Raw genomic sequence first — 14,420 nt, 5'->3', positions numbered from 1 at the left:
TCTCTCCAGACTTGTAGTTCTCAGTTCAAGAAGTTCTACCACTACTTCTCTGACCCTGGGGGGATAGAACTGAAGTTCCTGGAAATCATGAATCTAGGAAATCTATTCATAGAATTAGTGTCTGAAAGTATGTACAATTACAATATTTTCTTCATCACTACTGACTTTTCAAAGGATGTTGTATTTATATTCAGTCTTTTTACAGCTGTAAATCATGGATTCATAGTAATATGCCTGCTCTTTATTCTATTACTCTCTTTTCTGTTCATCTTTCTTAGGATTTCACCAAAATACAGCAAAAAAAGACTTTTTTGAAAATGATTGCTTTTTTATATGCTCAGCGAAAATAGAGAAGTTTATACTATAATAGCCAAGTCAATTAACTCATCACCAATGCCCAGCAAATGGTCTTAATGCCTCAATAAAATTATCAAGGGACATGACCAAATATTCCTTAGAGGAATGTAGTCAAAGTTCCAAATAGAAATTTATATTACCATGACCTCATTAAGTTGATGGGGAACTCCTTGGATTAACCCCCTAACATTCATTGGAAAGACAATTATTGTTATATTCAGATCCACAAACAGCTGTCTAAATACATTTCAACAGATAATCTCAAACAACTATAACCAAGTTCTTCCTCTGTCAGGATGGCACATGACACCATCTTTTATATTTTTCTCTACTTCTTTGCTTCACTAACATTTTCAATTCCAGCTATCTTTCCACTTTCCTCTGGTGAAACATAAACTAGTTGCTGGAAAGAGAGCTCTCCTTAGTTATAACCCCACTACATTTGGGAGCACATCTGTTCCCACAAACTCTGAGCTCTTGTCTCTCTCCAAGGAGGGATAATTGTTGGCTATACAGGTATCTCAAAGGAAATATCATTTAATGACAGAGGAATTCCTTGGATTAACCCATTAACGTTCATTGGGAAGATAATTATTATTTTTCCTCTATAACCATTGTTTCTTCCATTTGAATAAAAGTTTCTTGAGAACACGAACTGTCTTTACTTATGTTTTAGTATCACCAACGCCTAACATATAGTGCTTGTCATATAGTAATTGCTTATAAATTTTTTCATTTATTTATTTATCTTCAAAACATCCATCTCCTGTCTCTTTGAAAAGAAACTTACATCTCAGTCAATCAGCAATCATTTATTAAGTACCTACTAAGTACTATCCTCTGAGTGTTGCAATGGATAGAGTTTTGGGCCAAAATCAGGAAGATTTATATTCCTGAATTCAAATCTGGCCTCAGACTCTTACTAGCTGTGAGACCCCGGGCTGGTTTGCCTTTCTTTCCTCATCTTTAAATGAGTTGGATAAAGAAATGGCAATCCATTCCAGTGTCTTTGCCAAGAAAACCCCAAATGGGGTCATGAAAAGTCTGACAGGATTGAAAATCAACTCAACAATAACTTAGCAACAATATCAAGTACTATGTTAAGGAACTGGAAATAGGATACTTAAAAAGGCAAAAGACATTCAAAAGACTTTCAAAGAGATCAGAAACTAAAGGGTGAGATTTAGATTCAAGGATTGACTAAGCCTTCTATATCTTCTTCTTTCTTGGTGTTGTTTATGACATCTTTCCACTCCCCAGCTACTGGATACAGGTTGAGATTCCTTTTCTATTTCTTTTAAAAAATTATCTTTCCATTTCACCTTGAAGTGTTTCTTCCTTTTTTTTTTTTTTTTTTTGAATATTTTCTTTTCTTTTATGAACTAGAGCATGGAAATATTTTCCTTTAGCCCTTTTACCTTCTCTTCTAGAAGGGACACCGGAATTTGGCCATAGCAGAAGTACAAACATTACAAGTTTGATTAAGTCTATGTCAAATTTTCTGCTCTCCATATTTTCTGGAAGTGAGATATTTCTAGAAGCTCCCCTGGAGAAGTGCTCTAGTAAATTGTTTGCTGCTTCTTATTAGTACATCAACACCTTAACACCCAACTTCCCTTCTCTTATTTTACTATGCCAAGTTCTTTGCTCTCCATATTTGCTGGAAGTAAGATTTTTCTAGAAGTTCCTCTGGAAAACTACTCTGTTAAATTGCTTGTTGCTTCTTGTTAGTATGTTAACACCTTAACACTCAACTTCTCATCCCTTCTTCTCCTAACTTTTTTCCTTGTATTACCAACCTATTTTTCTTACAGAAATTACCTTTTTGAGTGCTTTTCCACAAATTCTTCTGTTCTCTCAGAGCAAATCACTCACTCTACATATCCAATAAGTTGTAAAGTCAACAAATCTTGAATTAAGTTAAATTGAAATTTTGTCATTTCTATCTCTGCAGTATCTTTTACAACCATTAGACCATTTCTTCCCAATGCATCTTTCTTTCACTGGATCATTTCTTCCCAATGTTACAATAGCCATTATAGCCCAAGTCCTCATTGCTTCCATGAAAAAATGCTGTTAACTCCTTTTCTTGACTTCCATTCTATCTCTACCAACTGCACAGCCTGTATTTCAGCTTTAATATATATTTTTATTTTTTAATATATTTTACTTTTATATATATTACTTTGATCATGTCATCCTACTCAGTAGCCTTCTGTAGCCCTTCAGTACTACTCCTTTGTAGCTCTGATGGTCTGTGAAGTTTATTGAATAATGCTTAAATTCATGACTCTGACACAATTTGGTTCCTATCTGCCTGTCTACATTTACATTACTAGGTTGTATTCTAGGGTCTCATTGAGTATTCTGAATTAATACAAAAGAGACTACAAATAATTCTCTATTCTCTTCTATCTTTGCATCTTTATTTATACTGCCATGTGTTTAAAATAGTCTCTCCAGGTATTGAGGACCCTCCCTTCCTTTCTCCCATATTCCTTTCCTTCCTTTTAACTTCCCTCCTTACTTACATTCATTTCCCCTTCTCTTTATTCATCTCTATTTCCTTCCTTTCATCTCTTTTTTCTTCTTCCCTTCTTCCCTCCTTTTGTCTTGTCTTTCATCATTTTTCTCTTTTTCTTCCTTTCATCCTCTTCCTCCTTCCCCACCCCCACCCCCAATTCTTTTTTTTTCCTTCCTAACCAGATTTAGATGCATTTTTCTACATAGAACCATCTCTAATATCCCTTAGGTTAAAGTGATATCTCTTCTTTAAATTTCTCATATCCTTATCCCTGGTCCTTCTTTTACCCCTCTCACATTTTGCTTTTGATCACACTTATTTATCTAGATGTTTTATCTACCTTGTATAAGATCCTTGAGGTCAGAGTATTGCTCTTTCTTCTAGGCTTTATATCTTATTTCAACAACGATAAACAATAAAAACAGCTTCTAGCTTAGTAATAAAAATCATCTCTCAGAAAGATACTGAGCTATCCCAAAAAGTCAGGCCTCAAACATCTCTCAGGATGGTGTGTTTGGTTTCATATTGAGAACAGAGAAAATCTATTTTCTAAGATTGGAGATAAGACATTAATGTGCTGTTTATAGGCTTGGCGAGATAAAATAGAGCAGATTGTAAAGGTAGATTAATGATGAGGCTTCTCTAGTGATCCAAGAACATTTAAAACCTTTGCCGTATATTTGTTCATTTTAGTGCTTGCCATAACTAAAAAGTTTTTCCTTTTTTTCACAATTCAATCTGTGCAGAAGAAGGCTAAACACAAATTGTGGACAAAATAGAAAAATATCCAATTATGTAAAAATATTGGTGTTATAAAATTTTTGTTAAAAATGTTTTTATTTAGAACTTAACAAATACCAAATAAAACAGTCATTAGATTATACTCATGGAAATGCTCATCTCTGTTGTATATAGCTTTGATTTTTTAAAGCAATAATAATTTCAAACAGCAGTTTAAAAGATAAAAAGCAATCTTAGGCACAATGAAAAAATACTGAATTTGAAGTCAAAAAACCTGCTTACTCACTTCCTGGGCAACCTTAGGCAAACTGTTTAACTTCTCTGGGGTCTGAGGTACTTTATCTCTAAAATTAGGCCATTTGCAAGTGACTTTTAAGATCTTGTCTTGCTCTAAGTCTTTGGTCTAGTCATTTTTTAATTCTTTATTTCTTTAATTTAATTTAATTCTTTAATTCTCTAGCATTAGAGAACACCTAGATAATTTAGGAGGTAATGCATCTCCTACTCCCCTTTTTGGTTTTTATTTTTGTTCAGTCGTTTAAGTCATGTTTGACTCTCCATGTACTCATTTGGAGTTTTCTTGACAAAGATATTTGGTCACACAGGGTCACACAGCTAATTAAGTGTCTGAAGTTCTTCAAGATTTGCAAAGTTCCTTACATATGTAATCTCATTTGATCCTCCAAAGCTCCCTGTGAGGTAAGTGCTATTATTCCCATTTTATAAATGAAAAAACTGAGGTTAAAGAGTTAAGTGATTTGATTTCAGTCACCCAACTATTAAGCATCTAAATAAGATTTGAATATAGAGCTTAACTTCAAGATTAGTACTCAAGCTATTGTGTCACCCAAATGGGATGAATAATAAATGTGTACATTAAAGTCCTCCTCTCATGCCTTTTCATGGATTATAGGTGACAGTATTTCATAGAAAGCTATGAACACAAAGTTCTGATTAAGCTGGGACAGCTTTAAATTCAAGGCAGGCAGTGGGTCTGCTTGAGGGCCAATAGTTTGGGAATCAGCCAAGCTATTGTCTGAGATAGTTGCCCATCACTAAAATGGCCTTTACCAAGAGATATTTCCCACTCTAATCCAAGAAGACTGATTGTTAGGGAGTAAAAGGATTGCAATTTATGTCAATAAAGAGAACTTAGATTAAAGGATCTCTGGAATAAAGACATATATGCCAGAGAAGTTTTTTGCCTTCAGATTGATTAGTATTTAGGTGAGTTCTTTTGTAAACTAAGAAAACAATCTTGCAAATGGGGAATAGCAACAACAATAATAATGAGCATATGTATATTTTAAATATATCTATATTTACATATATACATACATATACATGGATGGATGCATACATGCATGTATATATTGAATATATATATATCATCTATATATACATGTGGAGATGGGAGGAAGGGAAAGAGGAAGAGGGACAGGGAGAGAGATGATAAAGATAAGAATAGATGAGAGGAGAGAAACAGAGACAAAGAAATGGAGACACAGAGAAGCAGAGAAAAAGAAGGACGGGAGAAAGAGAGAGAAGGGAGGGAGAGGGAAAGGGAAAGAAAGAGAGAGAGAGAAAGATAGCTAGAGACAGAGACAGATGATAAAGATAAGAACAGATGATGGAGAGAGATGAGAGACAGAGAGCATGCCTTAAATTTTGCCAATCACTTTTTATATGATCTTATTGGATACTCCCAATAACCATAGGAAGTATGTATTATTATTACCCCCATTTTTATAGATGAATAAACAGTGGTTGAATGGGAGGTAAGTGATTTGCTCAGAATTATATAACTAATATGTGTGGAGATGGGATTAAAACTCAAGGCATCCTGACTCGTAGTTCAATACTCTAATCCATTGCACCAAGTACCTTCTCCTTCCTAATCAGGTTTTGTAATTTTAGATTTTCATATAATGGACTTGCTTAAAGTAGAAAGATACCTATGGTGTCTCTGAGCTGTTGGACAGTTAGAAAAAAAATACAAAGACAATTTAGCTAGTGATGTTACTATATCTATAAACTACCTTGGTACTATTATCACAACTTGGTGAAGTTGAAAGTGTGTAGGATCTTCATTTAGGAAAACTTGAGTTCAAATCCTGCCTCATACATTTATTAGCTCTGTGTGACGTTGGGCAAGCCATTTAACTTCTCTTAGCTTCACTTTTTCCATCCATAAAATGGCAATAATAATAGCATCTACCTCATAGGGTGGTTATGAGGATCAAATTAGATAATAATCAAACACTTAGTACAGTGTTTGGCATATAATAAGTATTATATAAATGTTAGCTACTATTATTATTATTATCATTATTATTATTATTATCATCATTATTTTTACTAATCTTGTTTATCTAAAATGAAAAGGTTGGGCCAGATGGCCTCTAAGGCCTCTTCTAATTCTAAAATCAAGAATGTATGTTCCTCCAATCCTGTTCCACCCTCTCTAAGGAAGGGGAGGAGCTCACACTGCTCTTACCACAGCATCACTGTCATAGAGCTCCACCACAACCAGAGGTGGGGATTCAGCCACTTCCCTCTGGTCTCCATAAAGTATAATATTGTTGAATAGCAGCATCTGGTTCCAGGTGGGGGACAGAGTCTGGGAAATAACCTAAAGGGAAAAGGAAGTGATTAGGTTCCAGTTCAACCACAAAAAGCACAATCACAACTCCATAACATCATCCACCCATTCATCCCAAACAAGCAAAATGCAGACTTGGAGTCACGAGAGGAACTGAAGTTCAAGTGTCAATTTTCTGGGATGTTGAGAAATTTTAAGTTCCATTTCTGTGGGACTTTGAACATCAGTAAGCTCATCTGTAAAATGGGAATTGGAATCACAAATGTTCGTGACTAGAGGTCGCTTCCCATAGGAATCCCTTTATGGATGCAGTTCTGTCTTATAGAATTGTTGTGTAGATCTTATTTTTAAGTACTCATAAATTTTTTTGAAGATTTTAACTGATGCAAAATGAAGCGAACAGAACCAGGGGAACATTGTACTCAGTAACAGCAAAATTATGTGATGAAGAATTGGGAATGAAATATATTGCAATTTAGTAATCCAACAAAATCTCAAAGGACTAATAATGAAGCATACTATATCCCTCCAGAATTGATATTTTTAAAATACAGAAAATAAAAATATTTTCATTTTCTTTCTTTTATTAGATACTTCTTATACAAAATGACTAATATGGAAATGTTTTACATGATTCCACATATATTACCTATATATGATTGCCTATCATCTCAGAAAGGAGACTGTGGAGAGGGAAGGATAATTAGAATTTGGAACTCAAAATATATATTTTTTAAAAGCAGTGAGTTCTAATCCCTGGAGATCTTCATCTTATTTCTTATTGGATATTTTTAGTGATGAAAAAACTATTTCCTGGGGTAGCCCATTCCATTTTCAAATTATTTAATATTTATTAGTATTTATATTAATAGTATTATTTTATAGAGAGTCAGATTCTTCATATTGCCCTTGGAAGAAGGTTTGTCTGAAGAATGCTAATTATTGAAGACTAAGTACTTTCTTAAAGAACTTGATCTTTGATGTAGTATAATTTCTTTGATTGAAAAATGGAATCAGGTCTCTTGACTCCCAGATCAGAGCATGTTCTCTCTTATAAGGTAGATATCAAATTGACCTTGAATAGTGATTGATGACAGAGTTAGTGATAACTAACTAAAACCCCTCAACAGGGCCTCTTTCCAACTTTGGGGTACTCCTCTCCAATCTCCTGATTTCTTCATTCTGACTGATTCTTGCCTATTCTCTCCCACTTTCCATCATGTTCTTCTCAATAAATGTTTCCTCAAGATATTTTTAAGCCAAAACAATGGCTAAGAATTTCAGGAACCATTTGAGCTAGACATGGGAGTGGTAGTAAGGAGCATATACGGTGGGGAGAGAGATGGGATGTACCTACAAAATAATACACCAGATGTAGTCTGACTAGATCAGAGTAGAGTGCAACTATCACCTTATTCCTGGAAACTATGTTCCTCCTAATGACATTAATTTGGAGTTTGTTTGTTTTGACTGATATCTCATACAGCTGACCAATATTGAGCTTATAATCAGTTTTGCAAAGGCCCAAATCTCTTTCAGATTAAATATTGTCATGTATTCCTTTCCTTGCTGCTTCTCTTAGAAATGAAGGGAGGAAGGAAGGAAGGAAGGGGAGGAAGGAAGGAGGGAGGAAGGAAGGAAGGAAAGAAGGTAGGAAAGAAGGAAGGAAGGAAGATAGGAAAGAAGATAGGAAGGAAGGAAGGAAGGAAGGAAGGAAGGAAGGAAGATAGGAAAGAAGATAGGAAGGAAGGAAGGAAGGAAGGAAGGAAGGAAGATAGGAAAGAAGATAGGAAGGAAGGAAGGAAGGAAGAAATAAAGGAAGGAAGGAAAACAGGAAGGAAGGAAGGAAGGAAGGAAGATAGGAAGGAAGGAAGGAAGGAAGGAAGGAAGGAGGGAGGGAAAGAGAGAGGGAGGAAGGAAGGAAGGAAGGAAGGAGAGAGGGAGGGAGGGAGGGAGGAGAAGGGAATAAAAGGAGGGAGGGAAACAAGCATTGTTCCAGACACTGTGCTAAGCACTTTATAGATATTATGTAATTTGATCCTCAGAACAACCTTAGAAGGTAAGTACTATTATAATTTTACAGTTAAGGGAAACTGAGGCAGAAGGTAAGTCACTTGCTCAAGATCAAACAACTAGTGTCCGAGACTGGATTTGACCTTGGCTCTTCTTGGCTTCATGCTCAGCATTCTATCCACTGGACTACCTATCTAATATTCTAGTTTGTCAAGAGTTAGAAACTAAGGTTTTTTTTTTAAAAAATTATTCCAATGAGACAAAGGCGGTCTCATTGGCATGCTATGCCTTCTCTGAGGGAGGAGGAGAGTAGCCTTTTAGCCTGATAGGCTCAAATCACTTCCCATCAGTTTTCATTACACAGTCCCCTTGTTCTCTGTTTGTGCTCCCAGTGGAGAGCTTCAAAAGACAAATTCAGGATGCGGAAGCTAAATTTGGGAATCATTGTTTCTATACTCAAACTTCCTTATGCCCCAGGCCCTCAGTGCTACTAAAAATTCAGCCTTTCAGATCTTGACTATCCTACTTCTGAATCTCCAGAGACCCAAACAGGAGCATCCCCAATTTGAAGTTTTCAGTCCAGATATTTCTCCAGTTGAGATCTTAAATCATTTATACTATGGTCATGAGATGGCATTTTTATAGTTTTTCTTTATGTGAGTCATAAAAATATTGTACTTAGCACATTTTTTCTCTGGTTTCAGTCTATTTTATGCTTTAGACACAATGAGGTTTATAATAATATTTCAAAAAGATCCTGATCTTTTGACAGATATTGGAATCAGTGCAGCTAACTTTAATCATTTGCTTTCAAATATTATCAGAAATGCAAAATTACTTGCTCTCAGCACACACTGCCCCACCAGACTTCAAAATCAGTGAGTCACACTATCATAAATGTCACACTTTTAAATAAAGTTTCCTTTCCCTGGTCACTAGACAGATACTATTCTAACATAATTTATATTCTCTGCAGTGTTTTCAGTCACTGAAATTATTATACCAGCCTCTGGGGCACTGTTGGCTGTGAAGCTCCATTCAGCTCAATTTAAACCAATATTTATTGAATATGTACTATAAATAAGGCCCTGGGATTGGGATATAGAGATAAATCAGACAGGTTATTCAGGCTACAAATTTCTTGTATAGAATTCTTATTGCTGATAGAGAAAAACTTTTATTTCCAAAAAATAGCAAAGTCTCGCATTATCCTTCAGCCCCCAAGAACTAAACAGCTCAAATGGTTAGTTGATTCTGCTTATGACCTTGGTTTTCAGGTATGTTTTAGAGAATGCTGGGGACAGCTATGACAATACCAAGATCTGAGTGGTAGAAAGAATATTGTATTTAGCATCAGAGGACCTAAATTCAAACCCCAGCTCTGGATGAGCTCAAATTACTTAAACTCTTTGGCCACAGTATCTTCAATGTTGCTAAAATGAGGAGTTTGAACCAGATGAAGTCACAAAGTCTCATCCAGTTCAAAATCCTATGAACCAGCGAATCTCATAATACCTATGGGGAAGTCTGTCCTGTTCAGCATTATTTTTTGAACTTGAGACTATGTTGGATTGCCAAGAAGGATAACCAAGCATTTGTCTGGTGCTCTAAAGATGAGATGCACCTTTGTGTGAATTGGGATTCAGATGGCCCACTAGGTGCATAATGGTGACTACATATATTTGCATAGTTGGCCATATCTCAGTTATGACTATATGGTCTCCGTTCAGGGAAAAAGGCTAATCTATCACCTCTATAAATTCTGACTAATGAATTGAATCATGGAAATATTCCAGAATCAAATAATCTTACACTTGAAGAGGACCATAGAGGTTGTCTAGTTCAATTTCAATTTGATGGAAGAATTATTCTTCCTAACAAAATCTGCTCAATAAAATGTTGATTTCTTTGAACATAAAGACTGAATTTTTAATCTCTGCAACCCCAGTACCTAACACATTGTAGGAGATTAATAAAATGCTTATTGGTTGATTTACTGATTGATTCATTCTCTACATGTACATCTCTAATGATAAGAAACGCCCTAACCCCTAAGATGGCCCGTTTCATTTTCAGACAGTTTTAATTCCTTATACAGAGTCAAAATCAGTCTGTTCTCAGCATTGCCCCTATGTGTAGGGAGAGCAGTATTTTTCAGAGTACTGAACAGCCTGCTGGACCAAAATATTTCCTCTGTTTTCCAAGGTGCCTAAAACACTCAGCATTAAGATTGTTCTTAAAGAGACCTTATTAAGGAAACATTTTAATCAGTTTCATATTTTATGTTATCTTGGGGAGATGGGTAGGTGGGGAAGAATGAGAGAGGAAAAGAAAAAAATATAGATTGTACTAATTAGGAAATTGAAGTACTATTTCCCCTCTCTACTCCAATCTGTGGATATCTACATATTTATCTATCATATACATATATATATATGAATATGTCTATCATATTCATATAGTACTTTAAGGTTTGGAAAATTTTTTTATAAATCTTATCTCCTTTCATAAGAACCCTGAGAAGTAGGTACTACATTATTCCAATTAAATAGGGCTTAAAAATGTTTCTTGGTTAGAAATTGAGGGAAAGCCTATCAGTTGAAAAATGGCTAAACATCTTTTGATATAGGAATGTCATGGAATACTATTGTGCCATAAGAAATGATGAAGGGGAGGTTTTCAGAAAAAAAAAACATGAGATGACTTATGAGATGCAAAGTGAAGTGAGCAAAATTAGGAAAACAGTTTACATACTGACAGCAATATTTAATGATGATCAACATGAAAAACTTAGATACTTTGACCAATACAATGATGCACAACAATTCCAAAGGACTCATGATAAAATAAAACATTATCCAAAGCAAAAGAGAGAGCTGCTGAACACCAAGAGCTGCTTGAAGCTTATTTTTTCTCTTTATTTTTTCTTATATCCCCTACTTCCCTCTTCTCTCCACCCACTCTCCATCCTGCCTTCCTGCTACACCATAGCTAATATGGAAATGTTGCATGACATCACAGGTAAAATGTATTTCTTGCCTTCTCAGTGAATAAGGGAGGGGATGAAGGCAAAAAAAGAATTTGGAACTAAGAATAAAAATTGGGAAAAAATATTTCTTGACTGACTGTTGACTATTTCCCTAGATAAAATTAATAAGCCGTTTGAGGGAAAGGGCTGCTGCATTTTTGCTTTTGTATCTATAGTGCCTGGCACATGGTAGATGTTTGAGGAATCAATTTGTTGAGTTTTTTTTTTATTATACTCCATAGTGCCTGCACGCGCACGTGCACACACACACACACACACACACACACAACCCTTAGAGGAATATTGATAATTTTAAGAAAATCTGAAAATAATTCACATCATTGCTAAAGACTGCCCTTTCTAAATTACCACGCAATTGGAGTCAGTTGCACTGGCTACTCCCAAACTTCGGAAAGGAAATGTTAATTTTTCTGTATTCCATGGAAAAATGATTTGCACTAATTATAAAAGCTTTTGTGCTTCATACCTACTAAAGAGTTTGAGATCATAAAATTCAAGAATGAAAAGGGATCCTAAATAATGTCATTCTACAGATGAGAGCCCAAGAATCAGATACCCAGGTGATAAGTGGCAATGCCAGAATATGAACCCAGATCCTCCAATCCTAAATCCAGAGCATTTCTCAGTGTGACAGGGCAAAGACAGCTGTCAGGTTGTAAACTCTATGATGGCAGAGACTTTAGCCTCCTATTAATCTTGTTTTTTTTTTCTCCTCTATTAAAAAATGTTTACTTAGGAAGGTGGATCCAAGATGTTGGAGTAAAGGTAGGAACTTATCCAAACTCTCTCCCAAACCACTCAAAATTCCTTTAAATAATGATTTTGAACAAATTTTAGAGCTTTATAACACCCTAAAAGATGGACTAGAACATTTTCCAGCCAAAAGCAATTTAGAAGGTCAGTAGGAAAGGTCTACAATACCTCAGTGGGAGTCCACATGCAATTTTGGTGCAGGCCATGCCTGCACAGCCCTGGCCCCAGCCCCAGCCCTAGCTCTGGCCCTGGCCCCAGCTCAATCTCAGCAGCTTCTAGACCACTCAGTTCTGAATCACCAAAGAGGACTTGGAAGGTCAGTGGAGAGGATCTATGGCAACAGAGTGGGATTCTGGTTTGGTGTGCAATCGCAATGTAGGTCATGCTAGCATAGCCCAAGCCCCAATTTTAGGATCCCAGCATCAGCAAAGCAGAGCTCTATTGTTTCAGCACATGAAATCTTATTGCTACAGCTGGACACTCCTAACAGCTCCAGAGCAGAAAAGGATCTCTGAAAACTACTGCACAAAATCTCTGAAGTCTGGGACAATGCATCCTCCACTCTGGAAACATAATCCTACTTTAACAAAGAGTTAAAAAGCCAAGTATTAGGTGAGGAAATTAAGCAGATAACAAAAAAGTTTCTGACCATTGAAAGTTATTATTGTGACAAGGAAGATCAAAAAACATATTCAGAGAATGATAAAAAGTCAATGCTTCTATATCCAAAACCTCCAAGAAAAACAAGAATTGGGCTCAGGGAAATAATTGAGAGAGGTGCAAAAGGAAATACAAAAAAGCTAATGAGGAAAAGAATGCTTTAAAAAGCAAAGTTGGTCAATTGGGAAAGCAGGTTCAAAAATTCACTGAGGAAAACAATTCCCTAAAAATTAAAAATGAGCAAATAGAAGCTAATGACTTTATCAGAAATCAAAATACAAAAAACAAAATAAATAAAAATAGAAAAAATGTGAAATATCTCAATGAAAAAAAAACAATTGACCTGAAAAAGAGATACAGGAGAGATAATTTAAAAATTATTGGTCTATCTGAAAGTCATACCAAAAAAAGACCCTGAACATCATTTTTCAAGAAATTATCAAACTATTCTGATATTCTAGAATCAGAGGGTAAAATAGGAATAAAAAGTCTACTGAAAAAAGTCAGTAGATCACCTCCTGAAAGAGATCCCCAAATGAAAATTCCCAGGAATATTATAGCCAAATTCCAGGATTCCCAGGTCAAGGAAAAAATATTGAAAGTATCCAGAAAGAAACAATTTAGTATAGTCAAGCCACAATCAGGATAATACAAGATTTATTAGCTTCTACATTAAAGGACCAGAGGACTTGGAATATGATCTTCCAGAGAGCAATGGTGCTAGGATTGCAATTAACAATCATCTACCTAGCAAAACTGAGTAAATTCTTTCAGAGGAAAAAGTAGTAATTCAATGAAATCTAGGATTTTCAAACATTTTTGATAAAAAGACCAGAGATGAATGGAAAATTTGATTTTCAAATACAGGATTCTAGAGAAACATAAGGAAATAATCAGAAAAGTGATATAATCAACTTAAAGTTTATCTGTCTACATTCCTACAGGTGAGAATGCTACTTGTAACTCATTAGAATTTCATCTGTTTACATTCTCTACTTGGGAGGATGATACTTTTAACTCATTAGAATTTTCCTAGCAGTTAGAAGGAGTATATATAGACAGAGGGTAAAGATCTAAGTTGAATATAAAAGGATAATCTTTCTTAAAAATGATGAAATTAAGGAATAAAAGAGGAATGTACTGGAGAAAGGGAAAGAAAGTGAAATGGTATAAATTATCTGCCATAAAAAGACACAAGAAAAAATTTTTACAGCAGAAGGGATGAGAGGGAGGAAAGGGTGAGAATATGAACTTTACTCTTATCAGAATTGACTCAAAGAGGAGGTAACACACATAATCAATGGAAATATGGAGGGCTATCCTACCCTGTAGAAAAATGGGAGGGAGATGGGCTATAGAATGTATATATTGTTGTATATATATATACACACACATATATATATATACACATATATATATAGTTCCCCAATAGAGAATTTTTATTCTAACAAGGAAAAACAAGTAAAACAAACTGATAAAGACACCATTTTTGACTATGTATATGATAGTATTTTTATCCATCTTTGTGTACCCTATAGCACCTAGCACAGATTTGTATGTGGTAGTTGTAAATGCATAGTAAATTATGAATGAAAAGAAATAATAATAATAACAATATAGTTATTGTTATATTATTCATATAGTTATATATTATATAGTTAATATAGTATAATCAGGTATTTATTATCTTCCCAGGTTGTTGCTAAGGTCAAATGATCATA

General features: G+C 35.0%; 1 protein-coding gene across 1 annotated transcript in view; it reads right to left on the bottom strand.

The window, feature by feature from the left end:
- The window catches only part of FER1L6 (fer-1 like family member 6), a 258,649-nt gene that overhangs the window by 101,476 nt on the left and 142,753 nt on the right, over window positions 1-14,420 (bottom strand). Inside the window, exon 21 of the mRNA XM_051971065.1 lies at window positions 6,120-6,254. Coding sequence (XP_051827025.1) covers window positions 6,120-6,254 — 135 coding nt within the window. The remainder of the gene's footprint in view (window positions 1-6,119; window positions 6,255-14,420) is intronic.

Source organism: Antechinus flavipes, chromosome 1 (assembly GCF_016432865.1).
Source record: "Antechinus flavipes isolate AdamAnt ecotype Samford, QLD, Australia chromosome 1, AdamAnt_v2, whole genome shotgun sequence".
NCBI lineage: Eukaryota > Metazoa > Chordata > Mammalia > Dasyuromorphia > Dasyuridae > Antechinus > Antechinus flavipes.
The sequence above is the reverse complement of the archived record's forward strand: the minus strand, read 5'-3'. Positions and strand labels throughout refer to the sequence as shown.